Genomic DNA, 27,461 nt, shown 5'->3' with positions numbered 1-27,461 from the left:
CGTCGTCCGTGATCGCCACCATGATCGCCGTGGGGCTCACGGCTGGCGCCGCCGTCGGCATGCTGCTAGTACATCTACTGTAAACCTCCGTGGATTGGAACTGCCAGGTATGGCCCGCGGGCAGGGTCACCTTGTATGTGAACTCGCTCAAAGATGTGATTATTTTGTTGCGGGTTCAATGAAAAAACCTTGACTTTGGTTGGGTATTTACTGGTGATCAAGTTGGCTAAAGCCCGGTCCGTAAGCACGTAGAATTTTGTCCAATGACCCCCAGCTACCCATCCTTATCGCTCGCGGGTAATTATATTGCTGTCGCGACTGTGCGACAGGCACCCGCAGTGAGTGTGCGAGCGCGATAGCAACATAATTACGCGCGAGCGATAAGGATGGGTAGCTAGGGGTCATTGGACAAAATTTTACGTGCTCACAGACCAGACCATACACAGGAGTTGCAGTGGTGGGAAGAGGCGGGAATAACTTAACAGCCCGCGCTATCGAGTGTAGCCTGATCAGTCAGTAGGCAAGGTCACCTTGCCCGGAACTTGTGTCGCAAACGGCGTCGGCTACACACAACGCCTCTACTCTTTAATTGAATTTTTATTTTCGGATTTGTGACATTTAGCAGACTCATTTTTGCGCCTACCTTCATTGGTGAAAACTTAAAATGACGAATATTATCTATTTTACTTGTGATTGAATGTTTTAAGGTCACAGTTATAGTTTAAAAAAAGTGGATTGTGTGATTTTGTTGGGAATTCTATCGAATTTTTGCGACCATGTTACTTATTTGGGATTAAAATGCAAAGTTATTTGTAAGTAGGACCTTAATTATTAACTAAATCCTAACAGATACTCTATACATTCCAACAGTAATCACTTCACTGCCTTGTCCATTTATTAGTGTAATTTTTTTTTTACTTTTAATTGGAGACTGTACAGTACTTATTGCTATTCTGCCTTATTAGTACATTATGTTACAATGTTCTAAGCTAGTTTTAATATATCGAGGCCGGCATTGAACTTTGAACCTTAAGTATGCCGTAATAAACGTGAAATTATAATAACGAATGAACAAACTTTCATATCACGTTACATACTTCATGAGCAAGTGTGTTGAAAGAATTTAACTGAAGATTATAGGAGCAAAATTATGCTGAAATATAATATTGTTATAAAATGTATATTATGTAGTGTGAACCAAATATGAACAAATGATTTGAGTGTGCTTATTTAAAATTAGGCATTTTATAAAGATTATTTGTAGTAATTTAAGTAGCTTACAACGATGCGTAATTTATTTAAATTATTTACCCAAGAATTATACCTAAGTATCAATTATATCTGTGATTGTAATTAATACTTCGTTCAGTGCTTTTAGGCCCGCCATACACGGACAGCTCGACCAGTTAGTCAGTGATCAACATACACGGACCACTCTTGTAGTCAAGAGTCAACAGCTTGAAGCTGCCAGCGATAACTGTTCGAGCAGTTGGTATTAACTGCTCTACAAATCACAAGCGCGTGCGCCGTGGAATGAAGAAAGTGGGCGGAGGTAACTGCGCGAGAGCTGTCGACAGCTCGAGCAGTCAGTGTATGGCTGGCGACTGCTTGACCGCACGATGAAAATTCACCGTGCCGTCGACCGCCCGAATCAGTTGCAACCGCTCGAGCGGTTCGTGTATGTGCGTCCATAAAACTCTGTAGTTTACTGTGCAGTCGCAGCTTGAAGCTGTCGACCCTGACTGCTTCAAGCGGTCCGTGTATTGCCGGCCTTAAATTATCCTCGAGCACGTGTAAAGCACTCTTATCACAGATCTCAACTATTATTAGTCATAGGAATAGTGCAATTTATGTAAATAATGGAATTATGTAAAAATGTAGATAGAAATGTGAGGTGCATAAAGTAGCTGAAGAAATTTTAGCCTAGGCGCAGACCATCGATTGTTCGTCGGCCGATAGTTTAGTCGGGCAGTTGATCAGTATGGGCATGTATAGAAGCACATTACACCGATTTAATTAGGCAGATTCTTCATACAATTTAAAACCGGGCACAACTATCGGCCAACTAAAAATCGGTGGTCTGCGCCTAGTGTAACACTAGTGAAATTAACTATCATGTTGACAATGCAGTGCGCGAGTCAGGGTGTTTGTTACTATAGTTTGCTTTGTAATGCAATGCGTATGAAATAGGTCGGAGCATGGTCAAATCACTCAATGTATTTCATACAAATGAAATTATCACGTAGTATCTAAGCTGTATGACTAATATTTTTAAATTATTTTTGTACCTGATTTTACTATTAATCTCTCAGGTAACTGTTACGTACAATTTTCATAAATAATGTAATATTTCGTTGAAATTATTTTATTATATTATTGTGATTTTATTCAAATATGTAAAGTAATTAAGCTATATCCTTATATGAAAATGTTTGTATGCTAAAAATATATTATGTATATTAATGAAATTACTCACAAATGAATAAAATATCAATGCATTACTGAAAATAGGTTAATAACATGTGATATCAATTTGTTATATCGTTAAAATGCATTTCGTAGTATTTTGTGACTAAGACAATTTTATGCACACTTAGTTCTGTTAAGACAATGATGATCTAAGTGATAATAGACCTACTATTAAGTTTAAAACAGCAAAATTAAATTTTTGACCCTTCAGTGGTGATTATTATTTATAGAGTTACATTATTATAAGTTTTAATCGCATTATTGAAATTTTGGTTGTTTTTCGGTTGTGCGTATTTTAAAATGAAAACTGTTTGAAAATTACCCTGTTTAAGCAAGTGTGAACAAAAACAATCAGATTTATCAGAAACCATTTAATAAAAAAAAACTATACAAAACATCATAAATTCTAAACCTATTAACAACTACCACATAATTTAAAATGGACCATAATTCGTTCATAGATTATAATAATTAAGAGCAATAGAAATTACCATGATCCCTGATTATTACGCCTATTAATGAAATGTGGTAATGATAAATAATCACTTAAAATTATGTATTTTCGCAAAAACAACAATTTAATTACAATTATTTATCCTCACCACATAGCCATTGCATTAAAATTAAGTTTATCGACTAATTTGAATATAAGACATAAAGGCAAGCCAATAAGGCAAGACGGTTAGCAACATGAGCAAAACTATATAAGGTATTATTTGTCTTTCACATAGCCACCATTTTGGTTTTGATTACACCGAGCCATTTTGTTTTGAGCGTGTCATTTTGTTAGATCAAAATCTGACAGCCGGTTGTTGTGATTTATTTTAGTGGTTGTGTTATCTTTCGCTTGAAGACTGAATATGAGAGAGCAGTATATTTTTCATCATTACAAGAGTGTTACAAACCAAGAAAGAAAAAGAATTATAAAAATCTTGTCTTCATCACAATTTTTTAATGTTTCATTTGTATGAACTGTTCGTCGCCATTTTAATGCTTGATTTTTTCATACACCTTTTACAATCTGACCGACTCGATTTGTAATAAAATAAAACAATTTGTTACTAATTTTCCATTTTCTAGAAAATATACAAAGAATCGTACAGCTTTCGAAATATTGAAATGGCCCAGGCGTAATTCAGATCTACCAACTTATAAAATAAATGGTTTTAGTGTTAATTATCATCATAATCTGTGACAAATTTGTATTTTGACATGACATGTATTATCTTTTGCCTAAATACTGTCATTACATTACGAATTATGATATTTTGATAATTTTATATACAAATAGGAATGTTAGGAAACTATTTTGAAATATTTGAAAACGTTGAATTATCACAAGACGCTTACAACTATTAAAAATTACGTTTATATTTTGTTCATGTTCTAAACAGTCCACTATTATTAATTTTCAGTTGGACTTTTTACATTAAGTCGAGTTTAAATCAAGGCACATTTAATAAATAGTATATCCGTACCTTATTATAAAAATTAAGGGTTCTCTGACAATATAAATTCCCTAATCATGTAAGTACCACGTGTTCATATGTGGTCACAATGCTGCATTTTCTGAAACACAATTTTCTTACTGAAATCATAAGACTATTTAGTTTATGTTATCCTTCTCACTCAGTACTTATGTAGACAAGGATAGCATATGTTTGAAATATCAAACGGGGCATACATTTTTAGGAATGTGTTTCAGAATACGCACCATTGTCGATGTCATGTGTTTGAATAGAAGTGTGAAAACCTTCGTGCCAATACAAACTATCATAAGGTTTATTCGAACAATTAACACCAACTATCACAATAATGTATACAAAGGTAACGCAATTATCTAAACGCCGATTCGAACTTTTTCCTTCAAGTACAGCAGTGAGACAACCGTTGTATCCGACATTGTGAGTCGTCACAGGCATAAATTAGTTGGCATTTGCACAAGGCATACATTGCCTTTTCATTCGTATTCGTAAATTAACGACTGTACTACAAAAGGAATAAGTTGCAATCGACCTCTTAAACATAGAACCTGTCTTGTTTAATTTAGTCTTTAATGTTTTAATTAAAAGTCTGTATGGTTTAAGCCTTTCTAAAGTTACGTCACTTATTACATTTTTAGAGTCACGTCGAATTTGAGTCAAAAAAGATAGATTTAGATGGTCCACAATTACCTTAACATTTTAAGAATTATAGCGAATAAAATATTTACAAAATCATCTGTCTGAATTAAATGGTACTTATTTGAATAAAAATATAATATAAATTAGCTCAGCCAGTTAATTGACACAACATTGTATTGATTAGTTGTAGATAGATTGTTGTAGTTTAGATTTGTGACTTGACTCTATAATTGCTTGCATTAATTTAAGGCGCAGAATCGAGTCAGGTTTGATGTAATCGAATACATCCAGTTCCTGAGACATTATCAACTCTGAAACAAAGATATAGACGACAAAACTCGATTCTCCGCCCTAAAAGACACTCGCCTTAACAATTCTTGTGACGTAACTCGCCGGCTACCTAACGATAAGCGAACCTACCGAGTAGCTTTGAGCTTCCAACGAAGGAAGAGGAAGGCAGACACACGGAGCACCACGAATATCAGGCACAGCGCTGCGATGTCCAGCGTGAAGTCTGCGTCCTGCATGTCTAGTTCTTCCAGGGTTATCTCCGGGTTCTTGAAGTGACAGTACGTCTGGAAGAGATGTGAGAATGAGTTAGGTACTAAGGTTTTGATACATTGTATGTGGGTAGAAACATGAATAATGATGCGGGTAACGGTAAAAGTGGAACGTTTTGGTGAGCATACTATTGCGGATAAGCAAATCACCCACGCGCCACCTTACGGGCGACAGTACATGAAACGAACTCTGGCATTATCAAAAGCGTTTGATTATGTAGACCACCAAACTACTTAAAAAATTACAACATTATGGTGTTTCCAATAATTTTGATCTGTTGATTTCACAGGCAGAAAACAAAAAGTTAGTATAAAACTGTCTTTTGACACACCTCTAGCTATGGGTGTGCCATAGGGATCAATATTAGGACCTTTGCTATTCCTTATTTATATTAATGACCTTCCTTACTTTGTAAAAGATCTATGTGATATTGTGTTATTTGCTGACGACAAATCTCTAATTTTCATTGTTAAAACGACATAAAAAAACCGTTTCATAAGCGCTGAATCGCGCTGACCGCTCGTTGATAGTCGGCGCTGACAGATCATTATGCATGTAAAAGAAGGAAACGTCCCAAAGTGACGCTGATCGCTCGGCACCCACGCTTTACATTTCGGTTGTCAGCGCCGACGGTCAGCGTGCGTCAGCCCAGCCTAAGTTATCGTGGCGTTCATGCTAGCCTCATCATCATCATCAACAGCCCTTTACAGTCCACTGCTGGACTATGAGCCTCCTCCACTATAGTGGAGGGTTTTGCCATAATCCCCACGCTTGGCAGGCGGGTTGGAGATCGCAGTTTATAAGATTGATGTTTTTCAGAGAGCGCTGCTGCCCGTACTCTGTTTGATGTGTAGTCCCTAAGTCGCCTCTTACGACACCCGCGGGAAGAATTGGTAATAAATGTATTATACAGGGTGGAATTTTGTAATGCCACCTGGAGGGAAAGTACTCTTAATATTGTAGATAGATATTTTTTCTCAAAGAAAACATTCCTTTATTTTTGAATAGAAATAGAATTGCATTCAAAGATTTTCTAAAATTTGCTTGCTACACTCGGGAATCGAACCAACTAAAATCTGTTAAAAATTACACCCTGTATTTTTATTGCATCGATCATTAGGGTTAAGTATAAGGACGAAATCTCCCTAACAATCCTGATAAATCAAATGAAAGGAAAACCATGAAATCTTAAATTATTGTAATTATTTACAGAAAATTGTATGGTATGGTGGTAAATTTTCGAAAATCTTTGAATACAGTTCTCTTTCTTTTCAAAAATAAAGGAATGTTTTCTTTCAGTAAAATTTTCTATCTAAAGTATTAAGAGTACTTTCCCTCCAGGTGGCATTACAAAATTCCACCCTGTATATGCTAGCCCAATCAATCGTATCTGGGGGCACGGCAGTGCCCCCGCCAAGTCGAGCGCGAAGCAAACACTGCCGTACCATCCTTTACTGGAACCATTTCGCCGCATTTTCAGGCCTCTATTTGAGAACCTTTAGATAAGACCAGAACGCAGANAATTGATTGGTGGTGTCAACATGTCTATTTTGTCCAATGACCCCAAGCTACCCATCCTTATCGCTCGCGCGTAATTTTGTTGCTATCGCGCTCTCACACTCACTGCGGGCGCCCGTCGCACAGTCGCGACAGCAATATAATTACGCGCGAGCGATAAGGATGGGTAGCTTGGGGTCATTGGACAAAATAGACATGTTGACACCACCAATCAATTGACGAACTTTTAAAAACTGTCAAAACGCAAATGACGTCACTATTTTGTCAATTCAAATAAATTACTTTTTTCAATTACAATGCGACCAAAAATTGTAATTTACGGGTAATTTAAAATTAATTAAGTTTTTCAGACCAGAATGAAGTGTCCTTTTAGAAAAGTTGTGATTTCGAATTATTGGAGAATTGTGTCAAACTGTCCATTGTACGTGCTCGCAGACCAGACCATAGATTACCTGATGGCACTGCAGCTTGGGCCGGTCAAAGGAGTAGGTGGCGAGCGCGGTGCCCTCGAAGCCGTAGCGAATGTACGACAGGTAAGTGATCCAGCGCAGGTATTTAGGGATCGCGTTGAACGACACGAAGAACCCGCTGAACAGCAGGAACGGCACCGACATCACCGGAGCCAGGAACACGCCGTTCTGGAATCGAATTTGTACATATTAATAAAAACATTAACTAGACAAACTAGATGGCTTAGGTAAAATTACAAACGTAACTTAGAAGCTATTTATGGAGTAAAAAATTGACAAATTATTATCAATAAAATTGAGTAATGAGGGCTATCGTTTTTATACTTAACAGTTGGCACCCCTGGCGATTGACAGGACCTTAATCTACAGTGGCGCCATCTTGATGAGTGCAAATGCGATAGTCCTCCTACCACTTTAGCGCTCACCAGTTGGTGCCACTGTCTTCGCTACTAGCAAGTGACAGGACCTTACTCTACAGTGGCGCTAACTGGTGAGAGCTAAAACGATAGCCCTCATTGAGACGTAGCGTTTTGAAGATAATTATGCAAAGGTGGTATTAACGCGGTTAACGCCATCTATCGGTGCACCTACGAAAACATGCGAACGCCATGTATCGACGCATCTACGAAAGCATGCTAACGCCATCTATCGAGGCGCCTACACATAACACTTAAAGTTAGATGCGAGCAAGGAGCCTGGAGGCGAACGCATTTTAATTATCCGCATTTTACCTTCTCTATGATAAAAGTTTTGGTAGATTACCCAATTTTCGAGATACCCTTTAGAATCCATGCAACTCTCGATATCTAAGGCCGGCAATACACGGACCGCTTGAAGCAGTCAGGGTCGACAGCTTCAAGCTGCGACTTCAGAGTTCTATGGACGCACATACACGAACCGCTCGAGCGGTTGCACCTGATTCGGGCGGTCGACAGCACGGTGAATTTCCATCGTGTGTGCCATCAAGCAGTCGCCAGCCATACACTGACTGCTCGAGCTGTCGACAGCTCTCGCGCAGTTACCTCCGCCCACTTTCTTCATTCCACGGCGCGCGCGCTTGTGATTTGTTGAGCAGTTATCGCTGGCAGCTTCAAGCTGTTGACTCTTGACTGCAAGAGTGGTCCGTGTATGTTGATCACTGACTAACTGCTCGAGCTGTCCGTGTATGGCGGGTCTAAGGGGGAGTCCATTAATTACGTGAGACAATTTTGGCTATTTTTTAACCCCCCCACCCCCTAATCTCACGTGAGATTTTCCAAAATGCCTATTTGCAATGTAAATGAGAAAATCCATGCTTAGAAAATATTAGATTTTATAAAAAAAAAACCCGACCTAAAAAAAAAAATAACTTTTAGTACAATTTTTAACTGTTCGTTTACATTTTGTTAATATTTAAGCATTGGTAGCAAACTGCGGATCTAAAAACTGGGCCTGTGTTCACAAATGCAGACGGAGGATTTACTCTGTTGTAGAAAAAAATTACGTGATATTTCTTGACCCCCCCTCTCCCCCATGTCAGATTAAGTGAGGTTTTTCTGGACCCCCTCCCCCCCTATAAGTCTCACGTAATTAATGGACGCCCCCTAAAAGCTGTCAAAGTATGTACCTGCACGTTCATAGCAGCGCCGACCACCAGCCCGACGCTCTGCGCCACGAAGGAGATGAGCAGGCACGACGACAGGAACATGGCGAAGCGGAACCACACGGCCGGCTGTGACGTCAGCAGGTACACGATCACCACGTAGATCACGCAGAAAATCGCCTGCGGACACGAGCAAATTGTTTATTAGTAGGACCATTTTGGACGGCCCGACGGATTAGCAAGCTGAAGTGGCAATGGGCAGGGCACATAGTACGCAGAACTGACGGCCGATGGGGCAGCAAGGTTCTGGAAAGGAGATCGCGTACCGGAAAACGCAGCGTGGGACGTCCACCTACAAGGTGGACCGACGACATCGTAAAGGTAGCAGGGAAGCGCTGGACGCAGGCCGCTACCAATCGATCAACATGGAAAGCATTGGGGGAGGCCTATGTTCAGCAGTGGACGTCATATGGCTGAAATGATGATGATGATGATCAGGCCCTTTTTGGAACCTCTTTATGGTCAAGAACTTCTTTATGGTCATGGTCAAACGTTTACTAGTAAGAGTTCGACCATGACCATAAAGACACACAAAGAGGCGCAGAGGGCGCTACTAGCACAAACAGTAAACAAAACAATTAAACTGAACGACAACTGTCAAAACCTGTTTGCGTAAGGTTCGGTTTCCAGCAAAGCCGAGCGGAGTGAAGAAATGTTTTGATTGACCAATTAGATTTCTACCATGTACCTTAATTTTGAGTTTCCGATATTCCATTTTGAGTTACCAGTTACTCCGTGACCATGGCGCTTCATATCTAATAATAATATTATGATAGTGACTATGAAAGTTTAAGACAATATACAATTAGATTATTATATATTCAGATTGAATGAAATTGACAGAATGAAACATGTCTCCGCTCCGCTCCGCTTTGGTGGAAACCGGGCCTAATGCAACACTACATCAGTATAAGAAGATTACAATTAAAAAGTAGGCTTGGTTTTAAATTTCCGTATTCTACAGTTTGAAAAATAAGAATTTGATGTTAAGGTCCCCTAAATTAGAGACGTGAGGAAGCGCTGCAGTGGCGCCACTGTGGCGCTACAATTTCTAGGAGCGCAGTAAAAAACTCATTAAANCCTGATGGCACTGCAGCTTGGGCCGGTCGAAGGAGTAGGTGGCGAGCGCGGTGCCTTCGAAGCCGTAGCGATGTATGACAGGTACGTGATCCAGCGCAGGTATTTAGGGATCGCGTTGAACGACACGAAGAACCCGCTGAACAGCAGGAACGGCACCGACATCACTGGCGCCAGGAACACGCCGTTCTGGAATCGAATTTGTACATATTAATAAAAACATTAATTAGACAGACCAGATGACTTAGGTAAAATTACAAACGTAACTTAGAAGCTATTTATGTTGTAAAAAATTGACGAATCTACACTAATATTATAAAGAGGAAAACTTTGTTTGTTTGGTTGTAATGAATAGGCTCAAAAACTACTAGACCGTTTTTAAAAATTCTTTCACCATTCGAAAGCTACATTATCCACGAGTAACATAGGCTAAATTTTATTTTGGAAAAAAATAGGGTTTCGTAAAATGTGTAGATAATGTAATCCATGCGCGCGACGCTAGTTATGAATAAAATAAAATTCAATAAAATTCATTTATTTTTGCAAATAGGCTTTTAGAAAGCACTTTTACACGTCCCAATATTAACCCTACCACTGCTTCGGGACAATAAATGGGCCAGTGCTGAGAAGAAGCAGCGCAAGAAACTCAGTCACTATTGTCAGCCTCCTTTTCAAAGGTTTTTTCAAATATTTTTATTTAAAACTGTATTACATTAGATTCAACATTTTGATTCTAGACAGTCCAGGTATACGATATTCTAGAGCTCGTTCCCACGGCGATGTCAATTAGTATCCTACAACCCTAGTTGTAGTGCACTACGTATCTTCCAGAAGTTGGGAAACATTGTCTCTGCAATAACATATTTTAAAACACCTCTCTAAATTAATTGTTTGCAAAATGAGTTATTGCATGGATAGCACGAAATATAACTTACTAATATTATAAATGCAAAAGTAACTCTGTCTGTCTGTCTGTCTGTCTGTCTGTCTGTCTGTTACGCTTGTCGCTTTCCCGCTTAAACCTCGCAACCGATTTTGATGAAATTTGGCATAGAGATAGTTTGAGTCCCGGGAAAGAACATAGGATAGTTTTTATCCCGGTTTTTGAAACAGGGACGCGCGCGATAAAGTTTTTCTGTGACAGACAAAATTCCACGCGGGCGAAGCCGCGGGCGGAAAGCTAGTATAACTTACAAAAAGCTGTTAAAAAGTATACATAGGTGCCCCAACAATATTGGTGTTATTTGAAAGCCCAATAAATATCCTTAAAGAAAAACACATTTAATTTCTTAATAAACGATTAACATAATATACAATAAATGTGACTTGAAAAAAGACCTCACTTTGGGCTCACCTCTGGGATCAATTAGACCAATTTTTATGGTTATAAAACCAAATAATGATCTCACGTGTCCTTTTTAACAGATGGATATCGATTAATCCCAACTTAACAGTTTTATAGCCATAAAAGTTGGCTCAAGCGTAACTACTACCTATTTCTTGAAGAAGTGACTCTGGATTCTTCTACAGACCCATTTTTGGGGTAAAAATCTTTCCTTTAATGAAATGAAGTTTAGAACTAGGCTTTTAAATGGTGCCAATATTGGTGGGAAGTGGGGATGCATACGTTTGATAAGTGCTTGTCGCGGGAGGTGCGATTTATTTGATACCGAGTGTATTTTAAAACACCTCTCTAAATTGTTTGCAAAATGACTTATTGCATGGATAGCACGAAATATAACTTATAAAAAGCTGTTAAAAAGTATACAACATAGGGAGTACAATAGTACATATGTGTACTATTGTGTACTACATACCTGCACGTTCATAGCAGCGCCGACCACCAGCCCGACGCTCTGCGCCACGAAGGAGATGAGCAGGCACGACGACAGGAACATGGCGAAGCGGAACCACACGGCCGGCTGTGACGTCAGCAGGTACACGATCACCACGTAGATCACGCAGAAAATCGCCTGCGGACACGAGCAAATTGTTTATTAGTAGGACCTTCTTTGACCTTGAGCCTTCTTATGAGGCCCATAGTAAGCGATCACGTCTCAGATCCGTATACCATCACTGGCAACACACATTGGTCAAATACTTTCGACTTAAGACACTGCGGTATTTCGGACGTGAGTATATGGCGAAGCTTCCCGAACGCTGCCCATCCGAGTTGGATTCGACCGTTGACCTCTTTCTCGAAGTCTCCTTCTTTGGTAATCATAACTGGCCGTTAGTTTACTAGAGAGTTTGACCAGTACCGCTAACATGAACAACTTTCGTCTTCGAATCGTTTGCGTATTCGATAAAATTCGATACTCAATCTTCGAATTAAACGATAACGGGATAATTTTGATCATCAAAATAAGTTTCGTGCAACCACATCTCATACTAAGTTCACTTTACGACACGTTCACAAGGGCGCTGTTGTAGTTTTGTTACTAAATCTTTTGATGGGTACGCAAACGATTTGAACTCGAAAGTTTTTCGTGCTAGCCGTACAGGACCATAAAGAATGTCGCACAAAGAGGCGCAGAGGGCGCTACTAGCACAAACAGTAAATAAACGATAAAATCAGTGCATTCACTCTTAAAACCTGTTTGCGTAATGCAACACTAGTTTAGTTATAGTCTGGGTGCACCATCTTGCTTAACTTTGAAAAAAGACGTCAAAAGTCTATCAAACTCCATACAAAAACACCGGTTAGTTATAGTTATTGTTAAAGTTAGGTGGGGCAACTCAGCCTAAAAAGTAATAATTAAAAAAGTGGACGTGGTTTCAAATTTCCGCATTCTACAGTTTGAAAAATAAGAATTTGATGTTAAGGTCCCCTAAATTAGAGGCATGAGGAAGCGCTGCAGTGGCGCCACAATTTCTAGGAGCGCAGTTAAAATATACGGGACTATTCCCACCTCTCGTTCCCGCCACTGCAACTCTTGTGTAGCCAGGATCTACAGCTTGACCGCCATAAAAACCCAACCAATGAAGGTCAAGTTTGTCCCGAGGAAAGTTAAACTGTCATTGGACCCGCAAAGAGCGCAGTTGCAGCGCCATTACCGTTTGCGTTTGTCACGTGCTTGTGCGACTACAGTGCTTCCTCACGCCTCAACTTGAAGGCGTAACATGAATCTAACTTGATTTAGAACATGTCTACCGAAAACCAATACATTTAACATGTGATCCATTATACGAACCTGGAATGGTATATCAGACACCGTGATGGCGAGGTAGTAGGACCGCAGCGAGTACCACCGGTTGAAGTGTTCTTTCACTAGCACAGGCATCTCCAGTGGAACTGGAAATAAACCAAAAATAAATTCAGAAAAGTTTGGCAACATATTTTTGAATTAATTGGCATTGAATTTCGCAATATATTTGGTAGTCACGTTAGCAATGTAAAAGTTTCTAAGGTTCCGCACAATTACAGTTTACTATCTAACAAAGTTTAACCCTTTAGTAGGTAGTGGAAAAATTTTGTCAATATGTACCATAATCATGGCTAACTCTTCACTGCAAGAACAGTCTCTAATTTACCCTAAACAAATGGAGGATTTTGCCACACTTACAACACTGACCAGACGGGTCGGAAGGATAGTCGCTTTATACGACATCCAAACACAAAATTTCCACTATACTTTGAACCTTACTCCCTTGATATAAAGTCGAAAACTATAAGACATTTAAATTATAATAAACTCACAACTAAGTATAGTGATGGTCATGGAGGTATACATGAGGAACAGCATGTTGAAGAAGAGGAAGCCGAGGTTGGACAGCACCTTGGAGCCGTCGTCGCCGATGTCGTAGTACAGCGCGCCGATCAGGAAGCCCACCAGGATGTGAGCGAACAGACGTAGATACATCAGCGTCTGGTGGTATAAATAATATAATATATAATAATATCGTTAATTCTCAGTTGCTAAACTTTATTTTTCTAAGTTCGTTTTCACAGGCTCTAGGTTAATCCAGGAAGACGCGCCCCACCATTCTTCCGCTAATGTTTGAGTGTTATCTGTACACGCTAAATTATCCATGAGTGCACACGCACACTACAATAATGACGCTCGGATTGCTCGCATCAAACTCCCCGCACCCCGCGCTTCCCTCGACCAAAAATTGGTGGGGCGCGTCTTCGTGGATGAAACGATCTATACAAGTTTTCGACTCTGACATAGTTTTTCTTTTCCACTGGGCACGTGTTGAGGGCCCCACAAAAGTGCGCCAGTGGTGCGTAAATCTGATGTTTGATAGCATTGGCATCGCTGCAATGCTGAGCGAAAGACGTTAAACGTTAAGACGGGGAAGCCTTAATCGCTAAATAAATTGTACTTAAAATAAAACAAGAATGTTAGTAATTTATTCGAAAATACAAATAAATTACAAATTATTCTGTTAACGCCTTGTGTTAAAATCNTTAACATTAATACGCTTGTTTCAAGTGGGTTCACGAAAACATTCCAGCACCACAATAATAATTGGCTATTGCCCTTTTTTGCCCTGTTTTTTTTTTGCAAAATAACACCTATTATACTTTCTTAACCTTTAAGTTACGAGGGACCATTTTACCAAATTTCTGTCTTGTCAGGGACCACCTTTTTATTTTTAAAATCCTATGAAAGGGGAGGTCGATTTCTCGCCCCCTGTGCGCCGTTTGCGTTGTGTTGTCTCGACTCAACACGTCACGTCACTTGTTTATTACGATGTCTTCGTGGACCACTTGGAATGCCTCCAGGGACCACCAGTGGTCCGCGGACCACCGGTTAAGAACCACTGTACTAGAGTAAGAGCCACAGTATTCAAGTTATCATATTCCCTACCAAAAAAGTTGTAAAAAGCCACTTTATAATCTCACCCAGTCCCTCCTGCTGAACAGCAGCGTCCTCTTGAGCACGACCCAGAACTGTTTGAACTCGGACGTGGCGTAGCGACGCGGGCTCGCCTCGTCGCCCAGCAGCGCCACCGACGCGTTGTCCTGCTTCTCGGATTCCATCTGCACTACCAGGGGTTCACCTGGAAAGATGATATTCATCATCAGTACAGCAAGCAATAGTGACTACTAATGTAGAGGATTCACCAGTACAGTTATAAATTGACACTGATTGAAATGAGGCTGACAGAGGTGACTGATTTTCTTCCGTCACTTTTCAGCACCAACCCATATGTTATCCCGAAGTGGTAGCTAGGGCAAGCTATATTTAGGACGTGAATAAGTGCCCTGGAAAGGGCCTATGTACTGAATAAACTATATGAATTTGAAAAAATAATAACGTGTGGTTATGAAGCTTAAGCTTAGAATAGGACCACGCCCACTATTTCCGTAGATGTCGTAATGGGCGGTAAGTACCTACTATGGGACAAATTTCTGCATAAACGTAAACACTTTTTATACCGTACACTGTCACATGTATGGTCTCACTCAAGTGGAAGCAACTGGACAGAGTGGGTGATTTTATCGCACACTTGGTGCAATAACGTCACAAGTGCAATAAATGTTTTTTCGTATTTCTGACGTTATTGTACCAAGGGTGCGTTATGTTGATTATATGAAAATAAAATAACCACTGGTGACTTGTGTACTGTATAAGACACAGGTCTCCCTAACACGTCTGGTCAACGTGGAGCGTAGGGTCGTGCTCCTGAGTGGAAACTAAATGACCTAATCATGAGATTAACTAACGTACAGAAGGATCGCTCCATAATCTCTAAAGAACTATATTGGCATCACAGAAATACAACAAGCCATGAATAAAATCTCACCGTTACCCTTAGCGACCTCTCCAACCGCGTACTGCAGAATCCCGTTCTGCAGGTTTCCGTTCCCGTTCCCGTTGGCGTCCCGGAACTTCTCCTGCAATTGGGACAGGTCGTTCTTGTCCCGGGCAGCGTTGAGCGACGCCTCCATGTCCCGTTTGTTGTTGTACTCCGGGATTTTGCTGTCGGGGAATGGGACGCCGTCCCTGGAAGAAGTGAATAGTGATTAGAATATAAGATTTTAAATTTTCGCGTTCCATTTCAATGAGGGTTTTCGCGTATGAAAGATCCGCTAGATGGCGGGACGTGGATGTGGGGTCTGACTGCTGCGTGGTTGGTGGATTTTGACATATCTGTCAATGTCATGTCAAAAATAACCAATCATGCAGCATTTGGACCTTGCGTCTACGTATTGCCATCTGGCGGATTTTTCATACGCGAAAACCCTCATTAAAATAGTAAGACACTCATCAATCAGCAATGTAACTCATTAATAAACGTCGCGTTAAAACCCGTGTCTTACTATTTTAAGTTATTAGAATCCCAACTAATATTATCCCAACTAATATTATAAATGCGAAAGTAACTCTGTCTGTCTGTCTGTTACGCTTTCCCGCTTAAACCTCGCAACCGATTTTGATGAAATTTGGCATAGAGATAGTTTGTGTCCCGGGAAAGAACATAGGATAGTTTTTATCCCGGTTTTTGAAACAGGGACGCGCGCGATAAAGTTTTTCTGTGACAGACAAAATTCCACGCGGGCGAAGCCGCGGGCGGAAAGCTAGTCTCTGATAATGTCTCAAATATGGTAGCGCAACTTTTCTCGTCCATCGTCTTGCTCCATTTTTCTACTGAATATTCATTATTCTGCAGGTTTTTCTCGAATCACTTCTTACTGGATTTTATCCATTTTATTTGAAAATGAGCTTGAAAATCTTATGACTTGAAAGTTGTTACATTCTGCTATTCATCTTAGAATTACTTTTAACACAAGTACGAATTACTGTTTGAAAACGGTTGCTAAACTATGTCAGTTATGTTGTACTCGGGACCATCCTATTATTATGTAGCATTGTTGACACTACTGGAACTTCAGCCAGGATATACAGCTGATGTCGTGCCATAAGTTATGTCGTGTGACGTGTCATTGCAAACTAACCCCTATTACAAGTTACCTTATGTCGTTCTTCCCTTTGTCGATGGCGCGCACCAGCTTGCCAGTGATGTCTGATGTTGTGCCATTGGAAAATAACCCCTATTACAAGTTACCTTATGTCGTTCTTTCCGTTGTCGATGGCGCGCACCAGCTTGCCGGTGTTGTCACCGTATTCCCCGCAGGAGACCTCGATGATGAAGGAGGTCGGGTTGTGGTATGAGGGCACATTGCAAAATAACGCCTATTACAAGTTACCTAATCTCGTTCTTCCCTTTGTCGATGGCGCACACGAGTTTGCCGTTGTTGCCTGATTTTGTGCCATTGGAAAATAACCCCTATTACAAGTTACCTTATGTCGTTTTTCCCGTTGTCGATGGCGCGCACCAGCTTGCCAGTGTTGTCACCGTATTCCCCGCAGGAGACCTCGATGATAAAGGACGCCGGGTTGTGGTATGAGGGGCACTGCAAGCCCAGGGTGCCCAGCCACTCCACTGCAAATAATGGCTCCCATCAGAAGAGTTTTAGAGAAGCTAATGCCAAAGTGTGATTCCGATTTAAGTATTTTCTTTTGCAAACGGAGCGCACAGTATTTCTATTATTTGCAATTAGGCTTTTAAAAAGAACTTTAGCACACTTCTACAGTACAAGTTTAATCTTGCAATCCGCAATGGTGTTACTAATGATACTCAGTCACTATTAATTGCTAGCCAGCCGCCGATATTCCTAACTTAAGGTAAATTTTTCGTGTCGTCCATTATTGCATGACCAAATATTGCAGTTCTTTAGGCGCACACTTTTAGTCGGGCAGTTAATTAGTATGGGTATGTATGGAAGTGCACACATTAAATCGACATGGTATCGGCCGATTCTTCATACAAATTAGAATCGAATTAATAAATAATAAACTAATAAGTATTTGAAATTCTTAGGTTAATTGAGAAAGATTATTAATTGTATTTTGAAAGGATCAAGTCACAAAAAAGTGATTGATTTTTATACCTCAATATTTTTATTCTTAGGAAGTTGGATTCATGAAACGAAATCGTTTCATCTGTCTAAATCACCATCATAAGCTGAATGAACTATAAAAGTCGGTGGTCTGCGTCTAGGCTTAATAATTTGTCTACACATACGTAAATACAGCCAAATCAAATTGGCACCCTCTTTTTTTATGTGCGCGGAGAATCAGCATGCCTTAAGCGGGTCACGGTCGCGCGTGGTGCGCTTGCGACAGCGTTGCGTCGGATTGTTTCATAGCGCGCAATTTAGGTAATATCTACTTGTTCTTGGAATTATTTCGTTAACCAAATTAATCTTAGCTTTTGTCCAAGCCCACATTGTGGAGAAGTAGGAATGTAGTTAAAAAAATCTGTTTTATTGGGCCCATGAGAAGAAATCAAAGCAAAATATGCGAAAAATAGAAAATAATCTCACCATTTGACTAATACATTTGTCAATCTACCGGAATTGTTAGTGCCATTGACTCAGTGGACATATTCTTTAGCAAGATCCGATTGCAGTACACTTTATTAACCGATTCTAAAAAAGGAGGACGTTCTATTTTATTTGTGTCCTTTTCTCACAGCAACAAATATGCAAGGCGATCTAAATGCCATAGAGCATTTGGCTAGTTGGTCGCATAAACTATGTAATAGCTAGGGGAGACCGAGGAGAGTTATGACATTGTCGAATTTTGTAAACCTATTAACTATCAACGAGCTCGAAACAGCGAGTATTTGTTAGCTATAGACTTGAACTAAAACGTGCACTGTTACGAGCTAGTAGTTATTAACAAGTTCCACAAAAAGCCGACAATGTTACAACTCTCATCTGTCACAATTCTCCTCGGTTTCCCCTACAGATTAGTACATAATTCAATAAATACATACCCAATCTCCCCGTGCTGCCCTGGTACACGCACTGCCCATCCGCGAGGGTATACAAATGGTCGAACATTTCAAACAGCCTCGCCGACGGCTGGTGAATAGTACAGATAATAGTGCGGCCTCCTCGAGCCAGCGTCTTCAGCAGGGAAATACACGAGAAGCACGAGGAACTGTCAAGCCCAGACGTGGGCTCGTCGAAGAACATTATGGGCGGGTTGTTGACGAGCTCCAACGCGATGGACAGACGCTTCTTCTGGCCGCCGGAGAGGTTAGACGTCATGGTCTTGTGGTGTTCGGATAGGCCAAGAGTCTCGAGGATCTCTTGGATCTGAAAAAGAGGTTTGGTGGTTTTAACTTAGTGGGCAATAGCATTAACGTAGCTAGGGACTATAACAGACTAGAGTCTACTGGTGATGTGGTAGAATAGGGCAGTGATCATGTAAGTATTGTACGTTATTGGAATTAAGTCGTTGTAGTAGATCATGAAGACTTCTTTTATAAAACCATAGTCAAATATGTAATGTGTAAATTTTTATTTATTTATCGATGAACAACATAGTAAGCTTACAGAAAAACCAAAGCGCTTACATGTAGTCACATTCATTACAACAAAATAAGTGTAATAAGTAACGTGCTTGAAGTAAAAAATCTTTCATCATTTTGTTTTTTTTGGGAAAGATTTGAATTGTAAAGCACCTTTATCCTCATAATAATATGACTTAAACATAGCAATAAATAAAACGATTATGTAATTTTTCGTGAGAGATACTATCATCATGACTATCAATTATATGAACACGAAACGAGAAGAAAAAATTTAAAGCGAGATCAAGCGCAAAGCTCATGACCGAACGCGATAGAGGACTGTTTTGGACGCCCTCTGCCCCACCTAGGGGACATCATTAAGGCGGTTATCACACTGCGCCGCGCTCCGCCGCGGAGCGCGTGATTTCATATAAAAAATCCCGCGCGCAGACGCGTTGTCAGTGTGTTGTGTCGCGCGTATTTTCTATACAAACTGGGGTACATACAATGATTAAATCTATCGTCCCGCATACCGCGGCGGAGCGCGGCGCAGTGTGATAACCGCCTAACAGTCATCCATTAATTTGAAAATTCTTTTACCGACATACTTACCTAACTAGTTTTGCTAAGGAAATATGTCCTTGTTACATACATAGCCTTCAATACATGGAAAGTAGCTGGTTTCTTTTATAAAGTGATGTTTTCGCTATAAATAAGCTTGTACAGGAGGAAAAGTTGATATTAATGATTTACACGTCGACTCAGCAAACTGGTTTGTATCACGAACGTCACACAGGGCTCTTTGAGGCAGTAACTTGAATATATTCGTTTAATTTATTGTAATTTATGATTATGATATTTGCATAGCGGCATACATTAGCGTGAACTTGGTTTTGATTTTACAATATCACCGTTAACTATTAACAAAATAAACGATATAGACCTCTATATTGTGTCTAGATTTGTATCGTAATCGTGTCATATCTTTTCTCGGGACTGGGACTTAAAATACAACTTTCGCTTGCAAGTGCCTATACGAGTATTTAGCACTGTGCTCCAGAGCCACTTATCATGATTATTAGGTCATTTAGTTTCCACTGCAGGAGGTTAGTTACCAGAGGCAATGGCGGATTAGGCCACTCCACGCTGGCCAGACGGTTTGGGGAGGCCACCTTTTTAGCGCCACTTCTGTATCAAGTTCCGTTAAGTATAAGTGACGGAGCACCGAGGTCTATTTAGTGGCTATGCCTTGTTCTTCTGACTTGGTGACCCCCATAACCTACTGTCCCCTCAGGGTAGGTATACAATATAATGCCACGATAGCCGAACGGTGAAAGGGTCGGACTGGTCGACTCGACTTCCAAGGAACGTGGGTTCTAACCCGGCCGCCGCTCGACTATTGCGGTGAGCCCACTCGTGACACAAGTATATTTAGCTTACCACGAGGTGCCCATTAGACTATTAATAATTTGTGCAATCATCATCATCATCATCATCATCATCTCAGCCGTAGGACGTCCACTGCTGAACATAGGCCACCCCCAATGCTTTCCATGTTCATCGATTGCGGCCTGCGTCCAGCGCTTCCCTACTACCTTTACGACGGATTAGTAAGCTGAAGTGGCAATGGGCAGGGCACATAGTACGCAGAACTGACGGCCGATGGGGCAGAAAGGTTCTGGAATGGAGGCCGCGTACCAGAAAACGCAGCGTGGGACGTCCACCTACAAGGTGGACTGACGACATCGTAAAGGTAGCAGGGAATTTGTGCAATACTTGGTAATAATATTTTTTTTAAATGCATGTTTTCCACATAAGAAAAAGTAGTTGACTTACCACTTCCTCCTTATCCACCTTAGCAGTAGCCGACGGCAGCTTGAGAGCCGTGGCGACGGACATGGCTTCTTCCACCGTCAGGTTGCCGTGCAGCTGGTTGTCCTGCATGATGTAGCAGGACAGCTTGCGGAAGCTGGACAGGTTGCGCTCCATGCCGTTGACCGTGATGCTGCCTTCCATGCCTGAGGTCCTGGGGATAAGATGGTGGATTGAAAGACTGTGTACAGATTCTAATTTGAATGAAGAATCAGCCGCTGCAATGTGCACTTTCATACATGTCCAATGTCCATACTGATTAACAGTGCGATCCAACTATCGGTCGACAAAGACTGTGGTCTGCGCCTAAGCTTAGTTTACATATCCTCAGTGTCTGGGGATCTATGATGGGCAAGCATTTACTGGGACAAATGCTTCTAAAGCGAAAACAAGGTATAAGTAGGTCAGATCTTTTGCCTCTCAAAAGATATCCCATAAATGCAGAACAGAGGAGACGAGTTGTAACATAGCGGCAGTCATACAAGGACTTCGCTGTATTAAAGTTGTTTAGAATACGTGGCAATAAGCACTACGTTGGTTGCAATAAAACTGACCATCGATGAAGAAAAAAGTTTTCCATTCATATGTCATCATAAAGCCAAAATCTCCGGCATTAATATTTATAAATAAACTATGGCGTACTTAGGTAACTAAATAACAGACATTTTAGAATTTATAAAACCAAACCTACTTTTTCATGTTATTTGCATAATATGATTGACAATGTCTAAGGTCTTGTTGTACCTAAGATAGTTATGAGCAACTACTTTTCATAAATCTATAGGCTAAAATGTGTATTTGTGTTTGTAAAATGTTGCTAGCACTTCACATTTCTAAAAAATTAAATAAGTACCTAAGGAAATCGAACCCATGACTCTTCACTTGCTAATTGACTGCTCTGACCCTTGAGGTAATAAAAAAATTATGCTAATCTTATCCAATGATGAAATTTCTCTAATCTTTTAAAATCTCCAGCTGTAGGTCGAAAGCAAATCTCACAACTCCCGAAGAATATCTCATAGTCATTGCCAACTCAAGCGGAGCTACTGGAAAAAGTGTTTTCTTACGCGGCATGATTATACAGAGTAACGTTTCAAGGGCGAGGCCGCGGGCAGCCGGTTTGTAAACTCGCAACGATCTTCTACAGCAAGAATAGTGACAGTTAAACTGGCTACAATATAATTAAAATGTGGTTAGTTGGACTCTGTCAATGGAGGTCTTAGAGAGTCTCAACCAATCCCAAGGAGGGTGGCCCTCACTTAGTGCGGTATTTCCCAGTTTGGTTAGGAAATTAAAAGTCATACCTACACGGTTGAAAGAACCTGATTGCCAATAAGAAACATGATACAGACCTTTCTAGATTTGCAAGACGTACTACTAGCGGTTCACAAAGTCAGGCATCAAGAGTGTTAAATTGTTAATCTACTAAATATACAGTCTAGTATACAAAAATAGTACAAAAAAGATAAACAAACATGTCAGACAACACAAAGCTTTAGGGCTCCTTGAAGACTCTCCGATTGTAAAAACACAAATATTTGACCAGTTTATACTCGTATGTTATCGGTTAATTACCCATTATTATTATGTTCAAATCTCGGACGCATTACGATCGAGAGTCAACGCGACAAATCAATGATGATGATTTGTCTATATTCCACAAGTCTGCGTCTAAACCATTTTTCTATCTTCATCATCATCATCTCAGCCATAGTCCACTGCTGAACATAGGCCTCCCCCAATGTTTTTGTTGGTAGCAGTTTTTCTATCTTAGTAAGATGAAATTTTAACATTGATAGCATATAAATAACTATGCTTCTGATGTCCAAAAGATAGCTCTATCGTTTTAAGTAATGCTGGCTCCTACAGCGATGCATGTGTCAGTCACATGAAACCGGATATTGCTTATCAAAAGTGGGTCATTATACCACATAATAACTTATTGAGCAGTGTGGGCAAACAATTTTGGCATTTTATTTGATGTAAAGGCATTGTTTTGTATGATGCACTGGTAGATAGATAGTAGCCATTCGGTAGAAGTCTGACAATTCCTAAGTTTATGTAGAAATACACTCTAGTTCGCCAAGATTTGGCAGAATATTTTAGCGAACTAAAATCCTTGGAAATAACATTTTATTCAAATTACCTTGAATTGGTTTCATACTTCATGCACCTTTATACATATTCATACTTATTTAATACTTGTTTTATAAATTAATGGTTAAAAAAAGTCCTTCAGAAAAAGTCATGGAACTTTATTTGGAATTAAGTTTAGAAGATAAAGAGGACACAAATGCTCAGAAGTTGTCCTCAGCATGCGAAATGTTCGAGATGATGAAATGATAAGTAGTCTGCAATTCATACAAATGGACTGTTGACATTGTTTTGATTTGCCAGCGTCTAAGGCGAGGTCCGCAGTAATTACTGCCGCTCATTATCGCGGGACCTTGCTCTGTGCCCGCGCATAATTACTTCTATTCTAGGGCCGGGCAATTAGCTGGTGTCAACTTTGTACTTGGTACTACTGAGACATCACCCGTATGTAGCACACATATGAAAAGCAATAACATTCTTGAACGCGCCATAATCCATGACATACGGTCGTACTCATTTTCATAGGGTCATTAAAGAGATGTGACTGGAACTTTGCTTTTCTTGATCGGGAAGCCTTGGATTCGATTCTCTGTTGGGGCACATACTCGTATAGAAAAATCGCATCATTTCTTGTTTTCTGATGATGCCTATCTATGTGTGTGTATATTTGTTACATCTGTTTTTGCCTCGTATTACCAATTTGACATGACATGGAAACGATATTTCTCCTTCAATGATGTAGATATTCATTATTCATGAAACTTGTAACCATTGTGGTTTCAATCTTGTCAAATTTTAAGCTATAACCTACATTAAAAGCTTATAGAGGTAGCTGTGACTAGAGATGGGTAGTGGGTAAAAACCCAATTCACCCGATTGGGTTAAAACTGGGTGATTTGGGTAAAAACCCGGTTTTTACCCATTATCACCCATTCTGGTGGGTGAAAACAAAAATAGCGTTTTTTTAAAAGTGAGAAGTGGTATTTGTTGCTAAGGGGGTGTTCTAGTGTTTNCAATAGAAAACCGGGAAGTGGATCAATTTTAAGGTGCAAGAATTGACGACAGACACCAGACATGTGAAAGTAATAAAAAGCTTGTAAAATAGCATTATTTCTTGTTTTCTGATGATACATATTAATGTGTTTATTTGTTACATCTGTTATTGCGCCGTATTACCAATCTGACATGACATGGAAACGGTATTTCTCCTTCAAACATGTTAGATATTCATGAAACTTGTAACCATTGTGGTTTAAATCCTGTCAAATTTTAAGCTATAACCTACATTAAATGCTTATACAGGGTGTTAGGTAAATGGGTATATGAGCCGACACTAGCCCATGTTAACATGGGCATATAAATGGTATGGTGAAGTCAGTTGATATTATCATTTTATTTTTTTTAATTTTCATTCAAAATATTTTTTATAAAATCCGATTTGTATGAAAATTAAAATAATTAAAATTAAGATATCAATTTTCTGACTTCACCATACCATTTATATGACCATGTTAACATGGGCTAGTGTCGGCTCATATACCCATTTACCTAACACCCTGTAGAGGTAGCTGTGACTTGTGGATAGTATAATAGAGCCTACATAAGTATTGAATCAGTATTTGGTTATACCTAAGCGTTTTAGCTAGCGTCGGCTAGGCGACAATCAGTTGCGCAAAGTGTGACGCAGTTCACTTTACTATTTGTCAACCAAGTGCTTGCATTTTAAGTCTGTCTTAGGAAAGCAAAGGTTTGAAGTAGCGTGAACAATAGTAAGATTATAGTGGACTCTCAAATAAACTTGATACTTTGTCTTGGGCTCCTGGGCAGGTATATGATATGGTATAAGGTCACCAAGATGGACCAATCCTGAATTTTGTTTTAGGCCGCAGGCACCTGTATGTACAGCAGATGAATTTGAATTTTATGTAACCTTAAAACTGTAATTACAATGTTTAGGGAAAATGCTGTCAGAGGCAGATTAACTGATTGCTGGCGACTGCATAATTTAATAGAAACTACCATCAGGTCATCTAGGCCAAATGAGTTATTGATTGCTCATTACTTTAATAGTGTTTGCGCAGTACTGGAAATAATAAGCAGTGTGAAGCGACTTGAAAAATAGTTCCCGTTATGATGTCATCAAATAATGACATGCAGAAAGCGATGAAGACTGTTACAGACCTAAGGGCTCTTCCATCGTACACTGACTTGTTATTTGTCATTTTTGTTGTAACGCAGTGCAATTTTCCGTGTGAAATCCTGCAAAGTCACGCTCCCGCCGCGCTCTAAAAGTCTTAACTATCCCTAAGCTTGGATCAAGGGCTTTTTCAATATACGTAAGACAGAAGCTAGTACTAAGATAGAGGGATTGTGTTACCGCAAGCCCTACATGGCAAATGATCGAGTGGAAGGTGTACACTTGCACAATCCCGCGCATGGCGAAACGAAAACATAGCCGAGGTTCTCCGGCGAGGTTTTGCAATTGCAATAGTTGTGCTCACGTGGAAAAGCAGCGATGTATGACATCAGCTCACTGGCTACCGATTAGATATAGCTACAAATCAATAACCTTTTAGGCAACATAACGCGATAATGCAATTTTTGCTCCCGGAATGTAATTTAAACTTATTTTTTGTTTTGGTCAAACACAGACATAACTGGTAAAACAACTTCTTATATTATTCAGGAGAGTATCGGGTTGATTGGTCTACAATGTCCTAACCGCACAGTTAATTGTACCACGAATTAATTACTTTATAACCTTGACAGGTTTTAAAGAATGTTTACTACGTGATAAAAATCTTGTGTCAACGTCTATCAATTGATAATTTGATGATAAAAGTTCGGTTACATTGTTTATGTATGGTATGACTCATTGTATGAAGAGATTTTCTTGTTTACCTACATTTTTCACAGCCTTTCTTATGGCTAAATGACAATACGTCTAAGTGCACTTTCAATGGCCTGAATATGGTAGTGTTAATATTTTGCTACATTTGTTACATCTGGTTGAAGAGTGTATTCTGTCTATGTACTTATGTTCAGATTTCAAAGAATTAGTGACAAAATAACATTATAATTAATACACTTAAAATGTGATTAGCATTATATGAGTGTACTACATAGATAAAATGTGAATACACATCAACAAGGATACACTAATCACTAATTTATGATAACGATTGCCCTTCTATCAAGGTGATTAATTTGCAGATAATTATTGAGAAAGTGTTGCTATGTTGCTGTACCTACGCTACGAATATAAGTTATTATCACAAATTATGACTAATATTCATTGTTCAAATAATGATCATTATCAAAATATTGATATTATAATATGCAAATAGTAATCAAAGGAGCGCACATATTAATATGTGCACAGAATCTTTACAGACAAGGAGTTACTTCAGTCAAATAACCAGTCTTCTAGAGTAGCTTACGAAACGACCAACCGTAAATAATCAAACGTATAGTATGGTACCTTACGGTGCAATGGCGACACTGGCGTGTGGAATCAGATACCAAATCACCATAGTTTTAGATACCCTTAAGGTTCAGCCAAACCAACGCGATCACACGCGATCAGCCGGCGTGCAGCGATGGCGACCAGACCAGACGCTGCACGCCGGCGTCGCCGGCTGATCGCGTTACTTTACTTTTCAAAATTCTTTATTTAAACAAAACACATTATACAGTTACACTATAAAAAATAAAATACCATACAGTATAACTTACATCTTAAATGCGATAACACTTCACCAGGCCAAAAACACCTCTCAAAGCTTAACTGCACTGAGTTTATAAACAAAACTATTAGCTACTAGCGGCCGCCCGCGACTTCGTACGCGTGGACCCCGTTTTACCCTTAGAGGTGAAGTTTCGAGTTTTTTAGGGTTTACCCGGAAATTATTCAAACTTTTCTCGCTGTAAAAACCATCCTTGGACTTCAACAAACATTTAAAAAAAAGAATTGGTAAAATTGGTCCATGTTGAGTTATGCGCTTACCAACACATTTTGCGATTCATTTTTATATTATAGATTAATATTAGGCTGATCGCGTTGGTTTGGCTGAACCTTTACGAATTTTCACAGATCTGAAAAGGATTCATAGGTAGTCTAGGATGCGCACTAGGATCTTATAATCTTATCGAGGCTTATCGATACCAGACAGTAGTCATCTAAAACATCGATTACATTTTATCGTGACACGCATCTTTCCCCAGCTGCTTTACATATAGTAAAAACACTACTAGCCCGACGGATTAGCAAGCTGAAGTGGCAGTGGGCAGGGCACATAGTACGCCGAACTGACGGCC

At 39.8% G+C, this 27,461-nt stretch overlaps 1 protein-coding gene across 3 annotated transcripts in view; it reads right to left on the bottom strand.

Annotated features, from left to right (window-relative positions):
- Positions 1–2,930: 2,930 nt before the first annotated feature.
- LOC114361456 (ATP-binding cassette sub-family G member 4) overlaps positions 2,931–27,461 on the bottom strand; it is a 41,902-nt gene continuing 17,371 nt past the window's right edge. For 2 of the 3 annotated variants that reach the window (XM_028316505.1, XM_028316495.1), the window contains 10 exons: positions 21,015–21,204; positions 18,657–18,981; positions 17,117–17,258; positions 15,624–15,817; positions 14,713–14,870; positions 13,561–13,729; positions 13,055–13,155; positions 11,678–11,833; positions 7,124–7,309; positions 2,931–5,167 (listed from right to left, as the gene is read on the bottom strand). In XM_028316505.1, the coding sequence (XP_028172306.1) occupies positions 5,009–5,167; positions 7,124–7,309; positions 11,678–11,833; positions 13,055–13,155; positions 13,561–13,729; positions 14,713–14,870; positions 15,624–15,817; positions 17,117–17,258; positions 18,657–18,981; positions 21,015–21,204 (1,780 nt within the window). In that variant the 3' untranslated portion in view covers positions 2,931–5,008. Of the gene's footprint in view, positions 5,168–7,123; positions 7,310–11,677; positions 11,834–13,054; positions 13,156–13,560; positions 13,730–14,712; positions 14,871–15,617; positions 15,818–17,116; positions 17,259–18,656; positions 18,982–21,014; positions 21,205–27,461 lie in introns of all 3 variants that reach the window. The other variant, XM_028316488.1, reaches the window with a different exon arrangement.

The sequence above is a fragment of the Ostrinia furnacalis genome, unplaced genomic scaffold (genome assembly GCF_004193835.3).
Source record: "Ostrinia furnacalis isolate ACB-3 unplaced genomic scaffold, ASM419383v2 OfSCF0373, whole genome shotgun sequence".
In the NCBI taxonomy this organism is placed as follows: domain Eukaryota; kingdom Metazoa; phylum Arthropoda; class Insecta; order Lepidoptera; family Crambidae; genus Ostrinia; species Ostrinia furnacalis.
The sequence above is the reverse complement of the archived record's forward strand: the minus strand, read 5'-3'. Positions and strand labels throughout refer to the sequence as shown.